At 39.6% G+C, this 18593-nt stretch overlaps 1 protein-coding gene across 1 annotated transcript in view; it reads left to right on the plus strand.

The window, feature by feature from the left end:
- Nucleotides 1–9679: 9679 nt before the first annotated feature.
- Nucleotides 9680–18593, plus strand: part of CLPX (caseinolytic mitochondrial matrix peptidase chaperone subunit X) — a 37151-nt gene continuing 28237 nt past the window's right edge. Inside the window, exons 1-3 of the mRNA XM_061158049.1 lie at nt 9680–9961; nt 16295–16455; nt 17791–17908. Of these exons, the coding sequence (XP_061014032.1) occupies nt 9883–9961; nt 16295–16455; nt 17791–17908 (358 nt within the window). The 5' untranslated portion in view covers nt 9680–9882. The remainder of the gene's footprint in view (nt 9962–16294; nt 16456–17790; nt 17909–18593) is intronic.

Here is an 18593-nt window from a genome sequence, read left to right on the forward strand (position 1 = left end):
TGTGTGTGTGTGTTAGTTGCTCAGTTGTGTCCCACTCTTTGTGACCCCATAGACTACAACCCACCAGGCTCCTCTGTCCATGGGGATTCTCCAGGCAAGAATACTGGAGTGGGCTACCATGCCCTCAGGGATCAAACCTATGCCCCCTGTAGTGGAAGCATGGAGTCTTAACCACTGGACCATCAGGGAAGTCCCTGCTCTTCCCTCCCTTTTTATCCTTTATTTGGTTACACCAGGTCTTAGTTGTGGCATGTGAGATCTAGTTCCATGACCAGGGGTTGGACCCAGGCCCCCTGGATTGGGAGGATGGAGTCTTAGCCATTAAAAGGAAGTCCCTACTGTGGTCACTTTTGATAGCCTCTATTGCTTGCTCATTTTAAAAACAATTCCTGAGTTTACTTTGATTCTTTAAAACATTGCCTGACAATTTTCACCTTACTTAGTAACATAAGAATTTGCATGCATGTTCTTGGAAAATTTTATTTTTTAAAAGCCTAACAGTGCAATAAAAACTGTATTTCATCCAAGACAATCTAATAGTGAGTCCTCTGGAGTATAGTGCCATGTTTAAATGGATGTCTACCGAAGTAGAGTACCTGAGTTCAATATTGGTTTTTTAACTTACTGGCAGTGTAATCTTAGACAAGTTGTCTAACCTCTGCATGTTTCAGTTTTCTCAACTATAAATTTGAGAAAATAATATGTATCTCATGGAAATGTTATAAAGATCACCTGAACAAATGTATGAACACAGTGTATATTAGTAATTGAAGGCTTGTACCTCTTAATCCCCTTCACCTATCCTCCCTACCCCCGACACCCCTCCCTTCTGGTAATCAGCCATTTGTTCTCTGCATCTATGAGACAGTCTTCTTATGGAGATCATGCATCCACTTTTCCATTTCCTCCTTTTTTGTCAGGTTTCCTCCTTTTTTTGTCAGGCTCTTGAGAACCTTTGGCGGTGATTAACATGCCTGCTTCTAGCACCGCTCCCCTTTCTAATTTACTCACCCACTTATGGTCATAAGGCTCCATATAATTAAATCAATATTTAAAATGAGTAAATAAGGACTTCCCTGGAGGTCCAGTGGCTAAGGCTCTGCACTTCCAATTCAGGGGGCCTAGGTTCAATCCCTGGTCAGGGAACTAGATGCCATAGGATGCAACTAAAAGATCCTGTGCACTGCAACTAAGATCTGGTGCAGCCAAAGAAATAAATTTAAAAAAAAATGAGTAAATAGGCACAGAATGTGATTCTGAAGGCCCGAGTATGAGCAAAATACATGAACTTTGTATTGCCAACATTGCAACATATATTCTGTTGGCTAAGACGCTTTCTCTCATTTTCTCTTACTGACTGACTTACCAACAGGTACATATTTTACATACACAGCCCAATGGGTGCTTGCAAGTAATTTGTTGTTGTTGTTCAGTCACCCAGTTGTGTCTGACTCTGCGACCCCATGGACTGCAGCACTCCAGGCCTTCCTGTCCCTCACCATCTTCTGGACTTTGCCCAAGTTCATGTTCACTGCATCAGTGATGCCGTCCAGCCATCTCATCCTCTGACACCCTCTTCTTCTGCCCTCAATCTTTCCCTGTATCAGTGACTTTTCCAATGAGTCATCTGTTCGCATCAGATGACCAAAATATAAATGATTACAACTGTTACCGAAACATAAATATCTCTTATTGTCTAATAATATGGCTAAGGCAAATTAACTGCAAATCGTAAAGGACTTATAAACTAAGGGTCTGTATCCTCTTCTCTTTCATCTTTCTTCTTCAATTTTGCATTTGAAATCAATAGAGCTCCTTATACTGCTAAGGTATAGTGGAATAGGGTGAGATCATCAACAAGCTGAAGCATAACTAAAAAGGAAGTTTTTATAGGCATAAAAGGAAAGCCTTGTACAGTAAAAAATTATTTATTAAGCACCTACTGTGTACTATGACTCAGAATCATTTATTCACATTAACCCTAGGGAGTCAGGAGCATCCCAATTTATAGTTGCAAAAAAAACAGGCTTATGAGGTAACTTGCTGGAAGTCACACAGCTGGTAAATGACCCAGCTAGGAGCCACACACCATTCCTCCTATCCCTGACATCTGTGCTCTTTAGAAAATACTAAACAAGCCTTCCTAGCACTGTCTTCAAGATTTGGTGTACCAAAAGTTCCAAAGGATTAGCTTTAAAAGTCTTTTCCCTCCACTCTCTACCCCATGAATTCAAAGAGGGTTAGTGCCATCTGCTGACCATCTCCCTCAACATCAGGATGAGGGACGGTCCTTGGGGTGGAGGCAAGATTGTGCTATCTTAGGTTACCACCAGACCCCAAGGACAGGCACAGGAGGATGGTGAACATCTTCCTGTAGAATCCTTGGTCTCCCTAAAATGCTAAGGCTGAACAGTGATTCACTGAGAGAGAAAGTGGTAGTAATTAGAGGGAGAAAGTGGTGGTAATTAGTGGTGGTAAATTAGAGGCCTTGAGAAATAAAGGCACAGGCTCCCACCACCACAGTAAAAACACACTTTATTCATTTTTGCAAATAAACCTTAGCATTTCCTGATTCTACTGTTCTAGCAATAAAAATAGATCCATGAGCCCCACTCCAGAGTATTTTATAAAAACCATTAGGAAAAGGGCCTAGGTGTATTTTAACAAACACTCCAGGTCATTCTTAAGAGAAGAAAGGATGGGGGTAGGGGTGGTCACTACCTCAATAAAATGACAGCATTTTAGTCCCTGATATGAGATGTTTCTAGATAAAGAGTGACGATTCTGTGAATCTCTAAAATCTTACCAGCTTTTGGAAGAAGATATAGGGAAGCAATGGAAACACGAGTGGAGATTAGGGTGCAAATCCTGGTTCTGCTTTGGCAAGTCACTTAAGCTCTCCATGTCTTGATTTTCTCAGCTGCAAAACCAGAAGGCAGATAACAATACCTTACTGGGTTGCTATGAGAAGCTGATGAGAAGGTGGATGTAAAAGCACTTTGTAAAGTTCTATATAATGTTCTTAGTATTACTTTGAGTCTCATGCTACTTATAGACATGAGCCCTTTTTTTTTTTTTTTGGTCTTTATCTTTTAAAATATACATTTTGAGTTCCTGTTATTGCCTGGCAGGATCAATGTCTGCTAGTCTGAAGGATTGGTGTTCAGCTATGAAAAACAAATGTCATTATTCAGAAGACACAGTGAGTCTCAACTGAATGATGACTCTCTGAGAGGCTGTATGAGAATCTCTGGTAGAAGAGAAGATTTTTTCTGTTTATAAAAAGGAGGCTTGGGTTAAAAAGGAAAACACTGAAAAACACAGTTTTAAAATCAGCAGACTTGGGCTCTATTTCTCTCTTTGCTTCTGACTCAGTATGTGCCCTTTGTCAAATCCCTGATTTTTCATAGGCCTCTCCTCATCTGAAAATCCAGTGCTAGGTTGGATGACTCTGACTCTAACCTGTAAAATATTTTTTACTTAGCAAGTCACAGTGTTTACAATCTGTGAGGTAGAATCAAGTATAAAAGGAAAAAGTTAATGTAAAGTGGAGACATAAAATATTATGTGCCTTTAGTCATGTAGTTCACAAAAGGTAAATAACTCAAGAAGTCAACTCAAGTGAAACTATTTGAGCTGGAAAATAACATTTGACTTTCTTCTTTTTTTTTTCAGCTTCGGCAAAATTTTAGTATTTCATTGCATATTTTTAGACTATTATTTGCAATCATTATAGTCCAAGACAAATAAATTTCCCTTTCCCAAATCTTCTACAGCTTTCCTATTCAAGTTTGTCCTTCACTATCCTCTTTCACATTTTGGAACAACCTAGATACTTTAAGTAAAAAATGAATCCTTTCCCATTAGAAAACAAGAACACAGCCATTCATTACTTTGTATTTGACTATCTTTTTAAAGCAACATAAGCCTATCAGAAAAGTGCTGAAAGTTGATATGATATGAAAGTACTTTGTTCCAAAGAGCTGATAAGACCACAAGTACTTGCCATCACTTTCCTGACAGAAGATCCGTATTGCCACAGGGAAAATCTCAAATGACTCTGTGCCTCCAAATCCAGATTTGGGAGGGTGGCCTGATAGAAACTTGCCCAGAGGATACCTGGAAAGTACCAAGTGAGAGAGAAGGGTTCTACTATGGATCTAGAGCCCCTATACTCTTTCTCATGGCTCTGCTCCATCTCATGGCTACCTAGTTACACCCTGGGGCAAAAACATTGTCCCAACCTGAAACTCACACAGGTTAGGACAATGTCTTTGCTCCAGGGTGTGATTAGGAACAGACTCTTGGAACACTTGCAACAGACTCCTTTAACTCTTGGAACACTTGGAACAGACTCCTTTATCATATAGTCAAGTGATTCCTTTTAGGTTTGAACCCTTTCCAGCACAGATGATACTTTGTTTAAACTCAACATTCTTCTGTGCTTAAGTACCAAACAGAAGTCTTATTATATCCTCATGTATAAGTTTCTCAATTTGAATAATGGCTCAGATGGTAAAGCATTCACCTGCAATGCAGGAAACCTGAGTTCAATCCCTGGGTTGGGAAGATCCCCTGGAGAGGGGAATGGCTACCCACTCCAGTATTCTGGCCTGGAGAATTCCATGGATGGAGGAGCCTGACAGGCAGGCCATAGTCCATGGGGTCACAAAGAGTCAGACAGGACTGAGTGACTTTCACTTCACTTCGTAAGATTTATACCATCAAAGAACCTAACACAAAGTTCGTGTCCCAATCCAAGGAGTGGATTTGTTGAGGGCTGATCCTAAAAATTCTGGTACATTTTGACCCACAGAGCATAGTTTGGGGTTGATGTATCGAAACTACCAAATAAACGTGGCGTGTGTGATGAAACCATTACCAGTCTGATGCCAAAGCCACATGACCTTTGCTCACATTTGAGAAAAAGTTAAACTAAGTTGTATACAGCTCTGCTTGTTTTGTACTTTCTGGGACAAAGTCTACTCTCTATTAATTTCTAAGAATTCCTTCTGGGATATTCAATCAGTTGGACCAACCATTGTATAAATTGTAGAATTTGTATCTATTAATATCTTTATTGTCAATTATAATTTGCTTTGATTTAACGTCATATTTTCTGAAGACACCATCCCAGCTTTCTGCCAAGCTAAAGAAGCTGGAAGATAACTACTTAGTCAAGTATTTACTGAATTTATACTGTATATTCAGCCCATGTATACAGTGAAATACCTGCCTTCAAAGACTCGTAGTACAGTTGGGATACAGGCTAAGTACACAAAACATCAGCCCATAAATAAAATTAAATACTCAGTTGTTCTGAGAATGATAGAAGAATACATCACAAAACAGGATTTTATTTCTATGATGAAGAATGTCACCACCTTCAGCTGAAGAAGCTGAAGCTGAATGGTTCTATGAAGATTCACAAGATCTATGAAGATCTTCTAGAACTAACACCCAAAAAAGATGTCCTTTTCATTATAGGGGACTGGAATGCAAAAGTAGGAAGTCAAGAGATACTTGGAGGAACAGGCAAATTTGGCCTTGGAGTACAAAACAAAGCAGGGCAAAGTCTAACAGAGTTTTGCCAAGAGAACGCACTGGTCATAGCAAACACCCTCTTCTAACAACACAAGAGAAGACTCTATACATGGACATCCCCAGATGGTCAAAACCAAAATCAGACTGATTATATTCTCTGCAGCCAAAGATGGAGAAGCTCTATAAAGTCAGCAGAAGAAGACCGGGAACGGACTGTGGCTCAGATCATGAACTCCTTATTGCAAAATTCAGACTTAAATTGAAGAAAGTAGGGAAAACCATTAGACCATTCAGAAATGACCTAAATCAAATCCCTTATGGTTATACAGTAGAAGTGACAAATAGATTCCAGGGATTTAGATCTCATAGACGGAGTCTCTGACTGGAGAACTATGGACAGAGGTTCGTGACATTGTACAGGAGGCAGTGATCAAGACCATCTCCAAGAAAAAGAAATGCAAAAAGGCAAAACAGTTGTCTGAGGAGGCCTTACAGATAGCTGAGATAAAAAGAGAAGCCAAAGGCAAAGGAGAAAAGGAAAGATATACCCATTTGAATGCAGAGTTTCAAAGAATAGCAAGGAGAGATAAGAAAGCCTTTTTCAGTGATCAATGCAAAAAAATAGAGGAAAACAATAGGATGGGAAAGACTAGAGATGTCTTCAAGAAAATTAGAGATACCAAGGGAACATTTCATGCAAAGATGGGCTCAATAACGGACAGAAATGGTATGGACCTAACAGAAGGAGAAGATATTAAGAAGAGGTGGCAAGAATACTCAGAAGACTGTACAAAAAAGATCTTCATGACCCAGATAATCACGATGGCGTGATCACTCACCTAGAGCCAGACATCCTGGAATGTGAAGTCTAGTGGGCCTCAGGAAGCATCACTATGAACAAAGCTAGTGGAGGCGATGGAGTTCCAGTTGAGCTATTTCAAATCCCAAAAGATGATGCTGTGAAAGTGCTGCACTCAGTATGTGAGCAAATTTGGAAAACTCGGCAGTGGCCAAGGGACTGGAAAAGGCCAGTTTTCATTCCAATCCCAAAGAAAGGCAATGCCAAAGAATGTTCAAACTACTGCTCAGTTGCACTCATCTCACACACTAGCAAAGTAATGATCAAAATTCTCCAAGCCAGGTTTCAACACTACATGAACCGTGAACTTCCATATGCTCAAGCTGGATTTAAAAAAGGCAGAGGAAGGGATCAAATTGTCAACATCCGCTGGATCATGGAAAAAGCGAGAGAGTTCCAGAAAAACATCGACTTCTGCTTTATAGACTATGCCAAAGCCTTTGACTGTGTGGATCACAACAAAATGTGGAAAATTCTTAAAGAGATGGGAATACCAGACCACCTTACCTGCCTCCTGAGAAATCTGTATGCAGGTCAAGAAGCAACAGTTAGAACTGGACATGGAACAACAGACTGGTTACAAATAAGGAAAGGAGTACGTCAAGGCAGTATATTGTCACCCTGCTTATTTAACTTACATGCAGAGTGCATCATGTGAAATACCAGACTGGATGAAGCAGAAGATGGAATCAAGATTGCCAGGAGAAATATCAGTAACCTCAGACATGCAGATGACACCACCCTTATGGCAGAAAGCAATGAAGAACTAAAGAGCCTCTTGATGAAAGTGAAAGAGGAGAGTGAAAAAGTTGGCTTAAAACTCAACATTCAGAAAACTAAGATCATGGCATCCGGTCCCATCACTTCATGGCAAATAGATGGGGAAACAATGGAAACAGTGAGACCTTATTTTTTGGGGCTCCAAAATCACTGCAGATGGTGACTGCAGTCATGAAATTCAAAGACGTTTGCTCCTTGGAAGAAAGGCTATGACCAACCTAGACAGCATATTAAAAAGCAGAGAATTACTTTCTGACAAAAGTTCATCTAGTCAAAGGTATGGTTTTTCCAGTAGTCATGTATGTATGTGAGAGTTGAACTATAAAGAAAGCTGAGCGCCAAAGAATTGATGCCTTTGAACTGTGATGTTGGAAAAGACTCTTGAGAATCCCCTGGACTGCAAGGAGACCCAACCAGTCAATCCTAAGGGAAATCAGTCCTGAATATTCATTGGAAGGACTGATGCTGAAGCTGAAACTGCAATACTTTGGCCACCTGATATGAAGAACTGACTCACTGGGAAAGACCCCTGATGCTGCGAAAGACTGAAGGCGGGAGGAGAAGGGGATGATAGAGGAGGAGATGGTTGGATGGCATCACCGAATTGATGGACGTGAGTTTGAGTAAGCTCTGGCAGTTGGTGATGGATAGGGAAGCCTGGGGTGCTGCAGTCGATGGGGTCACAAAGAGTCGGACATGACAGAGTGACTGTACTGAACTGTCATCATAGCAATGTCACATATTTTTGTTTACTTACCATCTTATTTTTCCCCACTCCATGAAACTTTTTTGTTTTCTTCAATGCAATTTCCCCAGTGTTTGGCATGTAACTGGTGCTCAATAAATATTTGCTGACTGAATAAGTCAAGTCCTTAGAACAGACAGAGAAAGGGAAGTTTTCATAGGGTGCCCCCAGATGAGACCTGGCCTAAACAATGCTTTTATTCATCTTGCTTTATAGCAATACATAAATTTTAGCAAACAACTTCTTTATATAATAATGAGAAAATGTGTATATAATTGAAATAGAAGGTAGAGTGGAATGAAAGGATTAAATTGGGTGTTAAAGATTCCAGGAGACCTACTTAGCTCACTGCTAAAAGAAGTTTGTCCTAGAATCAGTGGTTTTCAAATATTGTTTTAAAGCAGAACAACTGTATTTTCAAGCAAAACCTCAATAAATTAAACAGTTTATTAAAGCAGATCTGCTCTGATTGACTTCGGCAGTGGCTTGAAGGAGGGTTTGGAGAGTTCCACTCTCTTAGTCCCCTCACACCCACAAAGAGCTTTGGCTTCTGAGGGAATTCTAGAAACACAGTTTGAAAACAGTGGGATGAAAGAACTTTAGAGTCTATACTCTCTGAAAATTCTATTCATGAAGGCAGCTGAGTTAAGACCTGGGCTTTTGGTCTCTGTGACTTTAAGCTGAAGGAGTACTAGGAGTTAGCACCCAGAGAGACAAAAATCACATGTGGCCTGGGCCAATGTCCCTTCTCATGGCCAGACTGGGGAACTGTAAGTCACATTTCTCTGATCCAAGACTCTGATCCAAGACAATCATCCAAGATGATTGTTAAATAACTTTGCCTCTGAGTCGCGTGTCGTCCTCCTGCTACTCTCCTTCCCCACCTTCCTCCCCTAGCTGAGAACTGAAGATGTCCAGGCTCACTTGGCAATTTCTCCAGGCTTCGGAGTTGATCAGAATCTTATATACAAAGTAGTCTGGTGCCCACACGGATGGAAAAGGGTCTGATTCATTTGTCACCATCCTGCACCTTGTCAGTTAGCTGGTTGATTTGCTTTAGATATACAGAGAGAAAGCAGCCATACACACGCAGGGGTGGAAGGGCAACAGAAGAGAGCTGAATGAAGTGTTTACCAAAGTGTGCTCAGCTTTAAGGGGACAGACAGAGGATTGTAAAGAACCTCGGGACTAGCAACGGCTGGAAGTTATCACCACTAGGCTTGAAAAAACAAGGAAAGAGAGCTGTCATCAAACAGTGGCTTGGGAACTTAGTAAAAAATGCCACCACTTCCGTGTCCCTAAGGATAAGGATGTGGAAACCTCGGAAGAAAGAACTTATCGACTCTTACTGAATTGGCGGCTTTCAAAACTTCTCGAGGCCGGTCAAGCCACCGGCCTCACTGTGACCTTCTCAGCCAAGAGTCGAAAATGGACCAGTTCACTGCGACGAGTTGGGACTACAACTCCCAGAATGCATCTCTCCGCTTCTATCGCAAACTTTTCAACTCTGGAGACTTTCGGAAGAATCGTTTGTCGGGACTTGTAGTTCCCCAGTTCGGGTCGGCCGCCAGCCGTAGGAGCCTGCTCATTGGGGCCCAGGTCACCGCCCCCTTCCCCTCGCCGTACATCGGGGTCCCACGCACGCGCGGCGCGTGCCCACGCCCCTCCCGAGACCTAGGACGCAGGCGCGCGCACGCTCCCAGGGCCCGGTGGGCGGGGAGGCGGGGGAGCGGGGGAAAGTGGAGGGGAGGGTGGGGGGGTTAGGTGTCTATTGAGTAGACCGCAGTGGGGCACGAAGAGAGCGGAGGTCCTGGTGCCAAGCGGGTTAACGCTGCACTGGGCCTAGAGCGGGCAAGCGATTCCGAAGCTAAGGTAGCGAACTTTGCGAGTAAGAGCCGGCCGCTGAGATCCAGAGGGCCGCTGGGGGCGAAGCCCCGGCCTAGGCCCCGCGGAGATGTCGGGCTGCGGAGCTTGTACTTGCGGCGCGGCGGCCGCGCGAATCTTTAGCTCATCGCTCGTCTCCGCTCAAAGAGGTAACGAAGTAGTCCCTCACCTGAGCCCTTGATTCAGGAGTGTCCTGGCGGGCGGTGGAGACTCCGGGGAGGGAAGAGACCGCCCCCACCACTCGGTGCTTCTCCTGGCAGCCCCCCTCCCCACCCCCGCCCCGTTTCCGTGGCATGGGACTCTGCCAACCTCTGGAGCAGCTGTTTCTCACATTTGAGGTGAACCCCCCCTGTGCTCCCCAACTTGCTGGCCTTTGGGGCTAGAATGTGGCCGCTTCGCAGAAACCCTGAAAGCGGGGGACACATTGCTCCGTTTGTTAAAAAGTGTTCCCAGACCCCACTCAGAGCTCCTCCGGGGACTGCCGGCTGCTCCGCGGCTCCTCTTCCGGAGCCCGGCCGGGTTCCCCTCCGGCCCCGCGGGAAGGGTTCGGAGGGAAAGCTGCCACTGTTGGGGTCCCCTGGGGCCTCGGGGCGCCGACCCGGCCGTCCCGGGCGCAGGCCGCGCGAGGCCGGGATGTCACAGTCATTGTGCGGCCGCTCACGCCGGGACGTAAGCCGGACTCGTGCTGTTTCTGGGCGGCCGCGGGAAAGCGTCTGAGGAGGTGCCGGTTTGCTCAGCTTGTTTTTGAAGTACTTGGGTGTCTCAGCAGTCGTTTGCCGGGTTTCCTAACTTGACAGTCGCAAATAGTTTTTGAAGGGTGGCGCTTGTTTACCTTTCCTTTCTGTTTATCAGGAGCTGCGAAAGGATGGTACCCCAGCCAAGAGATTCCGGAAAAGAAACCATTTTTCTCTTCCCTAAATCTATGAATAGCTGACAACAGGCTAGATCCTGTTTCAATCACTAAATTCTAGGCAAATTCGTTTTGTTTTGGATTATCAGCTTGTGATCTCGGGGCGGAGCGGGGAAGCCCCCTATTCCTAATATTTAGAATCATTGTAAAATCCTTACTGTTTACTAAATGTTTATTTTCTGACAGTTTATTTCACACAGGGATGAAATGAGGTTGTGTGGGCAGAAGCATTTTCTTACATGGTATGTAAATATAAAGGAGTGACTGAACAAGTAGACATCCATATTCTAGCAATTTTGAGTTGCAAACACTTTAAAGTGACAGATAGTTGAATTCGTTTATCTGACACAGTTGTTGACAGCCTGCTGTGTGCCAGGCCCTGTTTTGGTGCTGGAGATGGAGGGGAGAATAAGTCCTCACCTTGAAGTTTAGAGAACTAGACAAAGAATAATATTGTTTCGGGGCCTGTATGAAATATGTGGGTGTTCTCCTTGTGTAGGAAGGCTCCTTTTGACAAAAGTCTTCATTTCTATCAATTGTCCCTGAAAACTGAATTATAGGAAGTGTGCAGTTGTTTATTTTTCTTTTCAAAGCTCCTTTAAAGATTAAATTTAGTAAAGCAATTATACTCCAATAAAAATTAATTAAAAAAAATAAATCTATCCTTAGGTAAGTAAAGAATTAATGGCTTATTTAGGAATTATCTCTTTGTTTCTCAGTTAATACAAGTTTACTAGAGCTTTTCAGAAATACCAAACTATAGCTTTTACTGTAAAGGAGTAAATTAAACTTAAAATGTTAGATATTACCCAATATCATTATAGAATTATTATTTTTATGTGACAATGAAACATCAAATGGTTTTCATGTGGATTTGAGACTTTCCCAAGGCTTAATTACATAAAATGTTTGTTTTCCATGGTAGGAACTCTATACATAAGTTTACAAAAATATAAAGATAATTTTTTTTTTAAAGCCTGAAAAACCTCCAAGAAGGTTATTTTTATTTAGAATTCCTGGAAAGAGGAAGAGAGTGAAAGACAGAAAAATTAGAATTGAACTTTAACTAGTGTATTATTCTTATAATTAAAGTTAAGAATTTCAGCAACATAATTAAATAATTTCATCAATATAGTCTTCTAACAGGAAATTGTACAGTGATTTAAGAATAAAAGGGGGGGAAAAAAAAAAAGAATAAAAGGGGAGATGTCATAACTCCTCTGAAGTACAGTGCTGTTCTCTGTTCCTGTTGCTTTATCTGTCATGTTATACTTTAAAAATTTTAAATGGTAGTTTGAAAAATTACTTGATAAATTGTCATACTAGACACTGGATCTGTTTTCCTGCTGGGCTATATGTATCCAATTTAATATTTTCTTCACTGTTTTCTTTGAATATGAAATATATATTAAAGTAAAAATTTTTAATATTTTTTTACTCAAATTGCTGGTGTTTTCAGTATTGGTGTATGTCTTTTTTTTTTCTTTTTGGTGTATGTCTTTTTAAAATGTACTTATCATATATAACAGTCAGTTTGCATTTTAAGTATGTGCATTCAAAAATGTTTGATTCCATTTAAGAAATCCTCAGCGACAATACTTGATCTGAATTTGGCTGTGAGAGTTGTGCGATTCTGTATAACTCTCTTGACTTCTGGATGCTTCTGTTCTTGTCCATTGAAAGGGTGTCACCGCATAAGTTTGTAAATGAAGATTTGAAGATGCTCAAACTTGTTGATTGGCATCCATAATTCTCATGATAGTTACATAATGTGCCTAACGTAATAGTTTTTAGCTGGATTTTAGTTCCCTCTCTCTCTTGTGATTAAATCCAATACAAATTAAATAAGACAAAATGAATAAGTGATAGAGCATCTTTATTTCCTATACATACTATTTCCTAATCACTTCTCTTTTCTTGGGCATGTTCACCTCCAGACCAGTGGATTAGTAGCGTTAGTGAAAACCTGTCAAATATTTTTAAACTTGAGGAAAGCTATTATAGGAGTCATGTTATTTTTCTTTATTAATAAGTATTCAGAATTCCTGAAGTAATAACTTGGACATAAAAAGTTGAGATTATTAAAAGCAGTAAGTATCTACTAAATTGCGAGCACTGTGAGTTTTTGTTGAATTTTGTTTCCAATTTGTGTTAGGGGTCAAGTGTTTAAGAGAGCATCCAACTTGATCTGCTATTTCATAAGTTGTTAAACACTTAAATATGTCACCACAAATAGCTAGGTTTAAATTTTCATTAGTTCTTTCGCCCTGTTTCTAAAATGCAAATTAAAGATCAGTTTATCTTTTAAGTGGAATCTTTGGTGTGTTTTTGGAGAATGCTTAAGAGTGAATATAGGAAGTTAAGTATTTAGAAATTGAATAAAATATTCTCCTCTTCTTAAAAGCCCTAAAATCATTACACCTTATTCTAGTAGATATGTTTTAAAAAACACAGCTGCTCTGAAACTCAGAGCTTTATCTTTATGACAGAAGTTTGTAAGTGGTTTAACTTTTAACTGTCTTTTGTCATTACTGCCAAGTAGTCTTTTGAAATATACTTTACATAAATACTTTCCCTTGTTTGGCCTTTAGGTACTCTTCATCTGGGTTCACAGGCTTCCAAAAGGCCCAGGGGTAAAATTCAGAGGTTCTTTGAACTTTATTTTCACTAGTCTCTGGGTGAAATGTAGCATTTCCTTCAGTTATAAATATAGGCAAGAAACTGTAGTAGTATTAGCAATACCTGTGGAATTGTCACCAGTCAAAATCACAGATGTTTTCGTTTCACATTACATTGCTGATAGCCCAAAGTGTTGTTTACACTTTCCACTACTTTGAAATCATCATTATTTTAAAAGCTGTTAGATCTTGTTTAATTTTGTTAAGAAGCATATTTTTAAAATATATTGATAAAAACATATTGATAACTACTTCAGGATGATTGGGTTCCTATATATTTTGTTCTGTACATTTAAAAATGTTCTGAATAGGCTTCACCAGCGTGCCAGAGGACAAAAAACAAGGGTTAAAAATTCCTGATTGGCTTGCAGCAGTGCTTTCTGTGAAGATTTTTTTTTTTCACTTTAAAAGATTTATTCTTTCTTTCTTTATTTATTTTTAATATTTATTTATTTATTTATTTTTCATTTATCTTAATATGATTGGTGAATGACTGGTCATTTACCTTGTTTTGTACAGTGGTTTTGAAAAGTGTGGTCCTCAAACCAGCAGTATCAGCATCATCTGGGAACTTGTTAGAAATGCATTCTTGGCTCCCGCCTCATACCCTCTCAATCAGAACTAGGGAAGATCCTCTGCAGTCTGTGGTTTAACAAGCCCTCCAGGTGATTCTAATGCATGCCCAAGTCTGGGAACCAGTGGTTTAGTATTTATAGCATCATGCTGGTGTAGCCCTTAGATTATAGAATGTTAAAACACCACTTCAGTACCATACTATCAGGGCCAGCAAAGAAATTCTTAAATTTAGAAGTCTAAATGACATGAACATGTTTTTTAAATTTTATTTTCTGTGGTGACTGTGTAGTTTGGTTTCATATGTCACCTCATAAGTTATTTCAAGTGAAGGACTTATTTTTCTTTCTATTCAAGTAGATTTTAAAAGAATCATGTTCATAATTTTTATTTCTCTTAAATTTCCCAAGATAATTTCCTTTCAGCTTATTTTCTAATAGTATTAGATATTGTACATTGTTAAATACTCTTTTAAAAGATATAAGTGGAAAATAATACACTATATGTGAAACTTCAGATATAAATTTTGTTCTAAACATCTGAGTACAAATATAACATCCAAGTACAAATATAAAGGTTGTTATAATTGTAGTTTTTTTTTGTGAATACATCATAAAAGTTCAGTTAAAAAATTATACTTGTTACATAGATTATAGTAAATTATTGTATTATGCTGTCTTTCATTTAATGGGTGTTCGCAAGCACACACAAAATAGAACACTGAACCCCCAAATACCCATCACCCAGCCCCAAGGTACATTCAGCTTTCTGCATTCTTGATTTCATCTCTCCCTCTCCCCCGTAACTGTCTAAACTTGCTTTTTAGAGGGACACAGTCTTTAAATCATACTATGTCCTTGAAAAAACATGACTGTTTAGCTTAAATTTCGTAAACTGTATCTCTTTCTAACAAGAGTCAGTTCAGTTCAGTTCAGTCACTCAGTTGTGTCCGACTCTGCGACCCCATGGACTGCAGCACACCAGGCCTCCCTGTCCATCACCAGCTCCCTGAGTTTACTCAGACTCATGTCCATTGAGTCATCACCAACGAGAGAGTAATGGCTAACACAGTTTACTGCAAAACATGGAAATGTTATACTTGAGAACATTTGAAATGTCTTGAAAATGTTACTTATAAGGAATGCATCAAATTTTTTTCCCCTCAATATTCAAGCTTAATAGTGTTAAAATTTTACACTTTTTGGGTTGGGGACTGGGATGTCATAATCCTTTTTTGGTGTTCTTTGTGAATTTATATAGAAATGAAAATTTTTTTCCTCTTATTTGTATCTTTGCTGAGTAATTTGGTGGGTTCATTTTTGTGCTTTGTGGAATTTGAGATGGCCTACAGTGATAAGTTATTCAGTGTAAAACGAGTTGGAAAATGGGAGGGAGTTGTATAACTAAGCAATTGTTTTTGAATTGTTTTACCTACATAATTTAAAACCAGTTTTTGCATTTGAATACAACATATACATGTGTGTATCTTTTAAAAAGCCCTAACAAGTGTAGGAATTAAATCCTGAGTTGTGAATTGTGCAGGGAATAAAATGAGGGAGGCAAAATCAGCTTCTTAAATTTATCTAAGTGTTCACCATCACCACCACCACCATCGGCCTCGCCCCCAGTGTTGTTTAATCACCTCCTAATAGCAGTCTGGTAAACTGCTGGGAAACTTGCTTCATGGCCAATGTACATTATTAGCTTTTGCAAGATTCTAAGTAGCTCTAGGGTATTGAGGTCTGTGGAATTTTGTTTAACTTATGACCATTCAATTTTCTTGTGTAGGGAGCAGTCTTTTATTTATTTTATTTTATTTTAATTTTTTTTTGGGGAGCAGTCTTTTAAAAAGACCAACTTGGGAAATACTGCCTCACAGTCTGGAGTATGGCTCTTTTGCCATTGACTATAATTTATATGGGGGTTTATTTTGTATTTGTATGCAGAGAAGCAAGAGTCAGCAAACTGTGATCCCATAGAACAGATCCAGACATTTATTTACATTTTATTTGTTCTTGTTGGTAGATATAAGACATATAATAATATAGAACATAAGTGCCCTTGTTCCCCTACAAGTGAGGCGAGTGTTGAACTACTTATCTCTCACACTTTGAAAGGGCCATTAATTGTTGTCTCTGTTTTTTCCTCACTTCTAAAGCACAGGTCTGGCCAGTTTTTGACGATGGTGTCTTTGTACTATTGCTGTGAAAACTATTAACTTTTTCAACTTCCTTGCTTAAGGGATTTTTGTTTCCAGGGGATTTATTGAAGGCGTGTTAATGTTTGATGTGTAGACTAAATAAACTTTATTGTATTTTCAGGTATTTCTTGTAGTCGTATTCATATACCGGTTTTAGGAAGGCTTGGGACCTTTGAAACTCAGGTTCTACGAAGAGCTCCTTTTAGAGCTTTTACAGAAACACCAGCATACTTTGCCTCAAGAGATGGGATAAGTAAAGATGGCTCTGGAGATGGAAATAAGGTATTTTATCTTTATTGGCATATATATACATATTTGAGTTCATTTAAACAAATATAATAGTGCTCATTTAAATAAATATAATAGTACTCTGTATTTCATTGGTTATATGTTTTCGTTGTTGTTTGGTTTTTAAGTTGTATCCTACTGTTTGTGACCCCATGGACTGTAGCCCACCAGGTGACTCTGTCCTGCATTTTCCAGGCAAGAATATTGGAGTGAGTTGCCATTCTCTTCTCCAGGAGATCTGCCCGACCCAGGGATCAAACCTGTGTCTCCTGCATTGCAGGCAGATTCTTTGCTGCTGAGTCAGCAGGGAAGCCCATGTTTTCTGTAGGAAATATAAAATGATATGAAGAATTTTATGTATTTTTATTTTGTGTATCAGCGTGAACCATAAAATTATTTGATAAGCATTTCATTGGTCAGTGGTAATTAAAATTTCTAACACCCCAACACAGTAAAGAAGCTTCATTAAATAATGTATGTAGTCAGTCTGATGGTTGGTTGGGTTAAGAATAGCCATCCTTTTCTGCTTCTACACAGCTCTTAAAACTCATGATAATATAAACCTTACTTCATCTGACTTAATGGTGGGCTACTCTGTAGTTCATTTGAAAAGACCCTGATGCTGGGAAAGATTGAAGGCAGGAGGAGAAGGGGACGGAAGAGGATGAGATGGTTGGATGGCATCACTGACTCAATGGACATGAGTTTGAGTAAACTTCAGGAGTTGGTGATGGACAGGGAGGCCTGGCGTGCTGCAGTCTATGGGGTCACAAAGAGTCTGACACGACTGACTGAACTGAACTCTGTGGCTAGGAAGTAGATGATTGGTAACTTTATTAGGTCAGTGAATAATCATGTTTTTTATTATGCAAATTTGACTAACACTTGAGTTATTAATATGTGTGAGACAAAATGCTAGGTGTTTTTGTATGCACACTTAATCCTAACAGTGCCCCTCTAAAGTAGGTGAAATGATCACCCCCCCCCCCCTTTTTTTTAAGAGATGACAAAAGTTAGATTTAAGAAAGTTGAGTCACTACTTGTCATGGTAATAACTCTCAATTCAATTTCATAGTAAGTTTTTTAGTTACTAGTGCTTATTGATTTTTTCCTCTAGTATTTACTGTCATTGAAAAAAAGCTAATTATTTTACATGCTGGATCATACCATGTAAAGAAGGGAAACAGTAAATATATGTTTTTACTAGAACTGGTTTTTTTATAATAATTACAAACAATATAAACATATATTTAAATACAAACTTAAAGTTACATGGTGGTTGCCTGAAAGTAATAATTGACACTTTTTCTTTTCTTGCACAAACATTAGAAATCAGCAAGTGAGGGAAGCAGTAAGAAATCAGGCTCTGGGAATTCTGGGAAAGGTGGAAACCAGCTTCGTTGTCCTAAATGTGGCGACTTATGCACACACGTAGAGACCTTTGTGTGTAAGTATTACTTCTGTTCTTCTTTTTCCCTGCCTTTGCTGTAAATCATTAATTGCACAGAAATATATACATTATACCTTATATACATCAGAATTATTTTTTCCCTGAACTTACAATAGTCTTTCTTATAGTCACCAGCTACTAAAAATCCCCTGGACTAGTAATGCTTTGAACTATTATGGTATAAGATAATTAAAAAAAAAAATTTTTTTTTTTTTTTTAAGATAATTTAAGAAAAACTCTTCCCTTATTTGTTTTGCTTGTGTGTGTTAGTTGCTCAATCGTGTCCAACTCTTTGTGACTCTGTGGACTGTAGCCCACCAGGCTCCTCTGTCCATGGAATTCTCCAGGTAAGAATACTGGAGTGGGTTGCCATTCCCTTCTCCAGGGGATCTTCCCAACGCAGGGATCGAACCTGGGTCTTCTGCATTGCAGGTGAATTCTTTACCATTTGAGCCACTTGGCTCAATTTTAATTGATAAACAATTATTAATGGTTAAGCTGTGTTGAGACGAGCCCCGAGAGGCAGGCTATATGCTAATGGAATGGCTGGGTGAGATGGTAACTGTTTAGCTTTTTAAGGGACTGCTGTAGGTGTTCCTAACAAGGTATGAGGGCTTCCCAGGTAGCTCAGCTGGTAAAGAATCTGCCTGCAATGTGGGAGACCCCAGTTCTATTCCTGGGT

The sequence above is a fragment of the Dama dama genome, chromosome 12 (genome assembly GCF_033118175.1).
Source record: "Dama dama isolate Ldn47 chromosome 12, ASM3311817v1, whole genome shotgun sequence".
In the NCBI taxonomy this organism is placed as follows: Eukaryota; Metazoa; Chordata; class Mammalia; order Artiodactyla; family Cervidae; genus Dama; species Dama dama.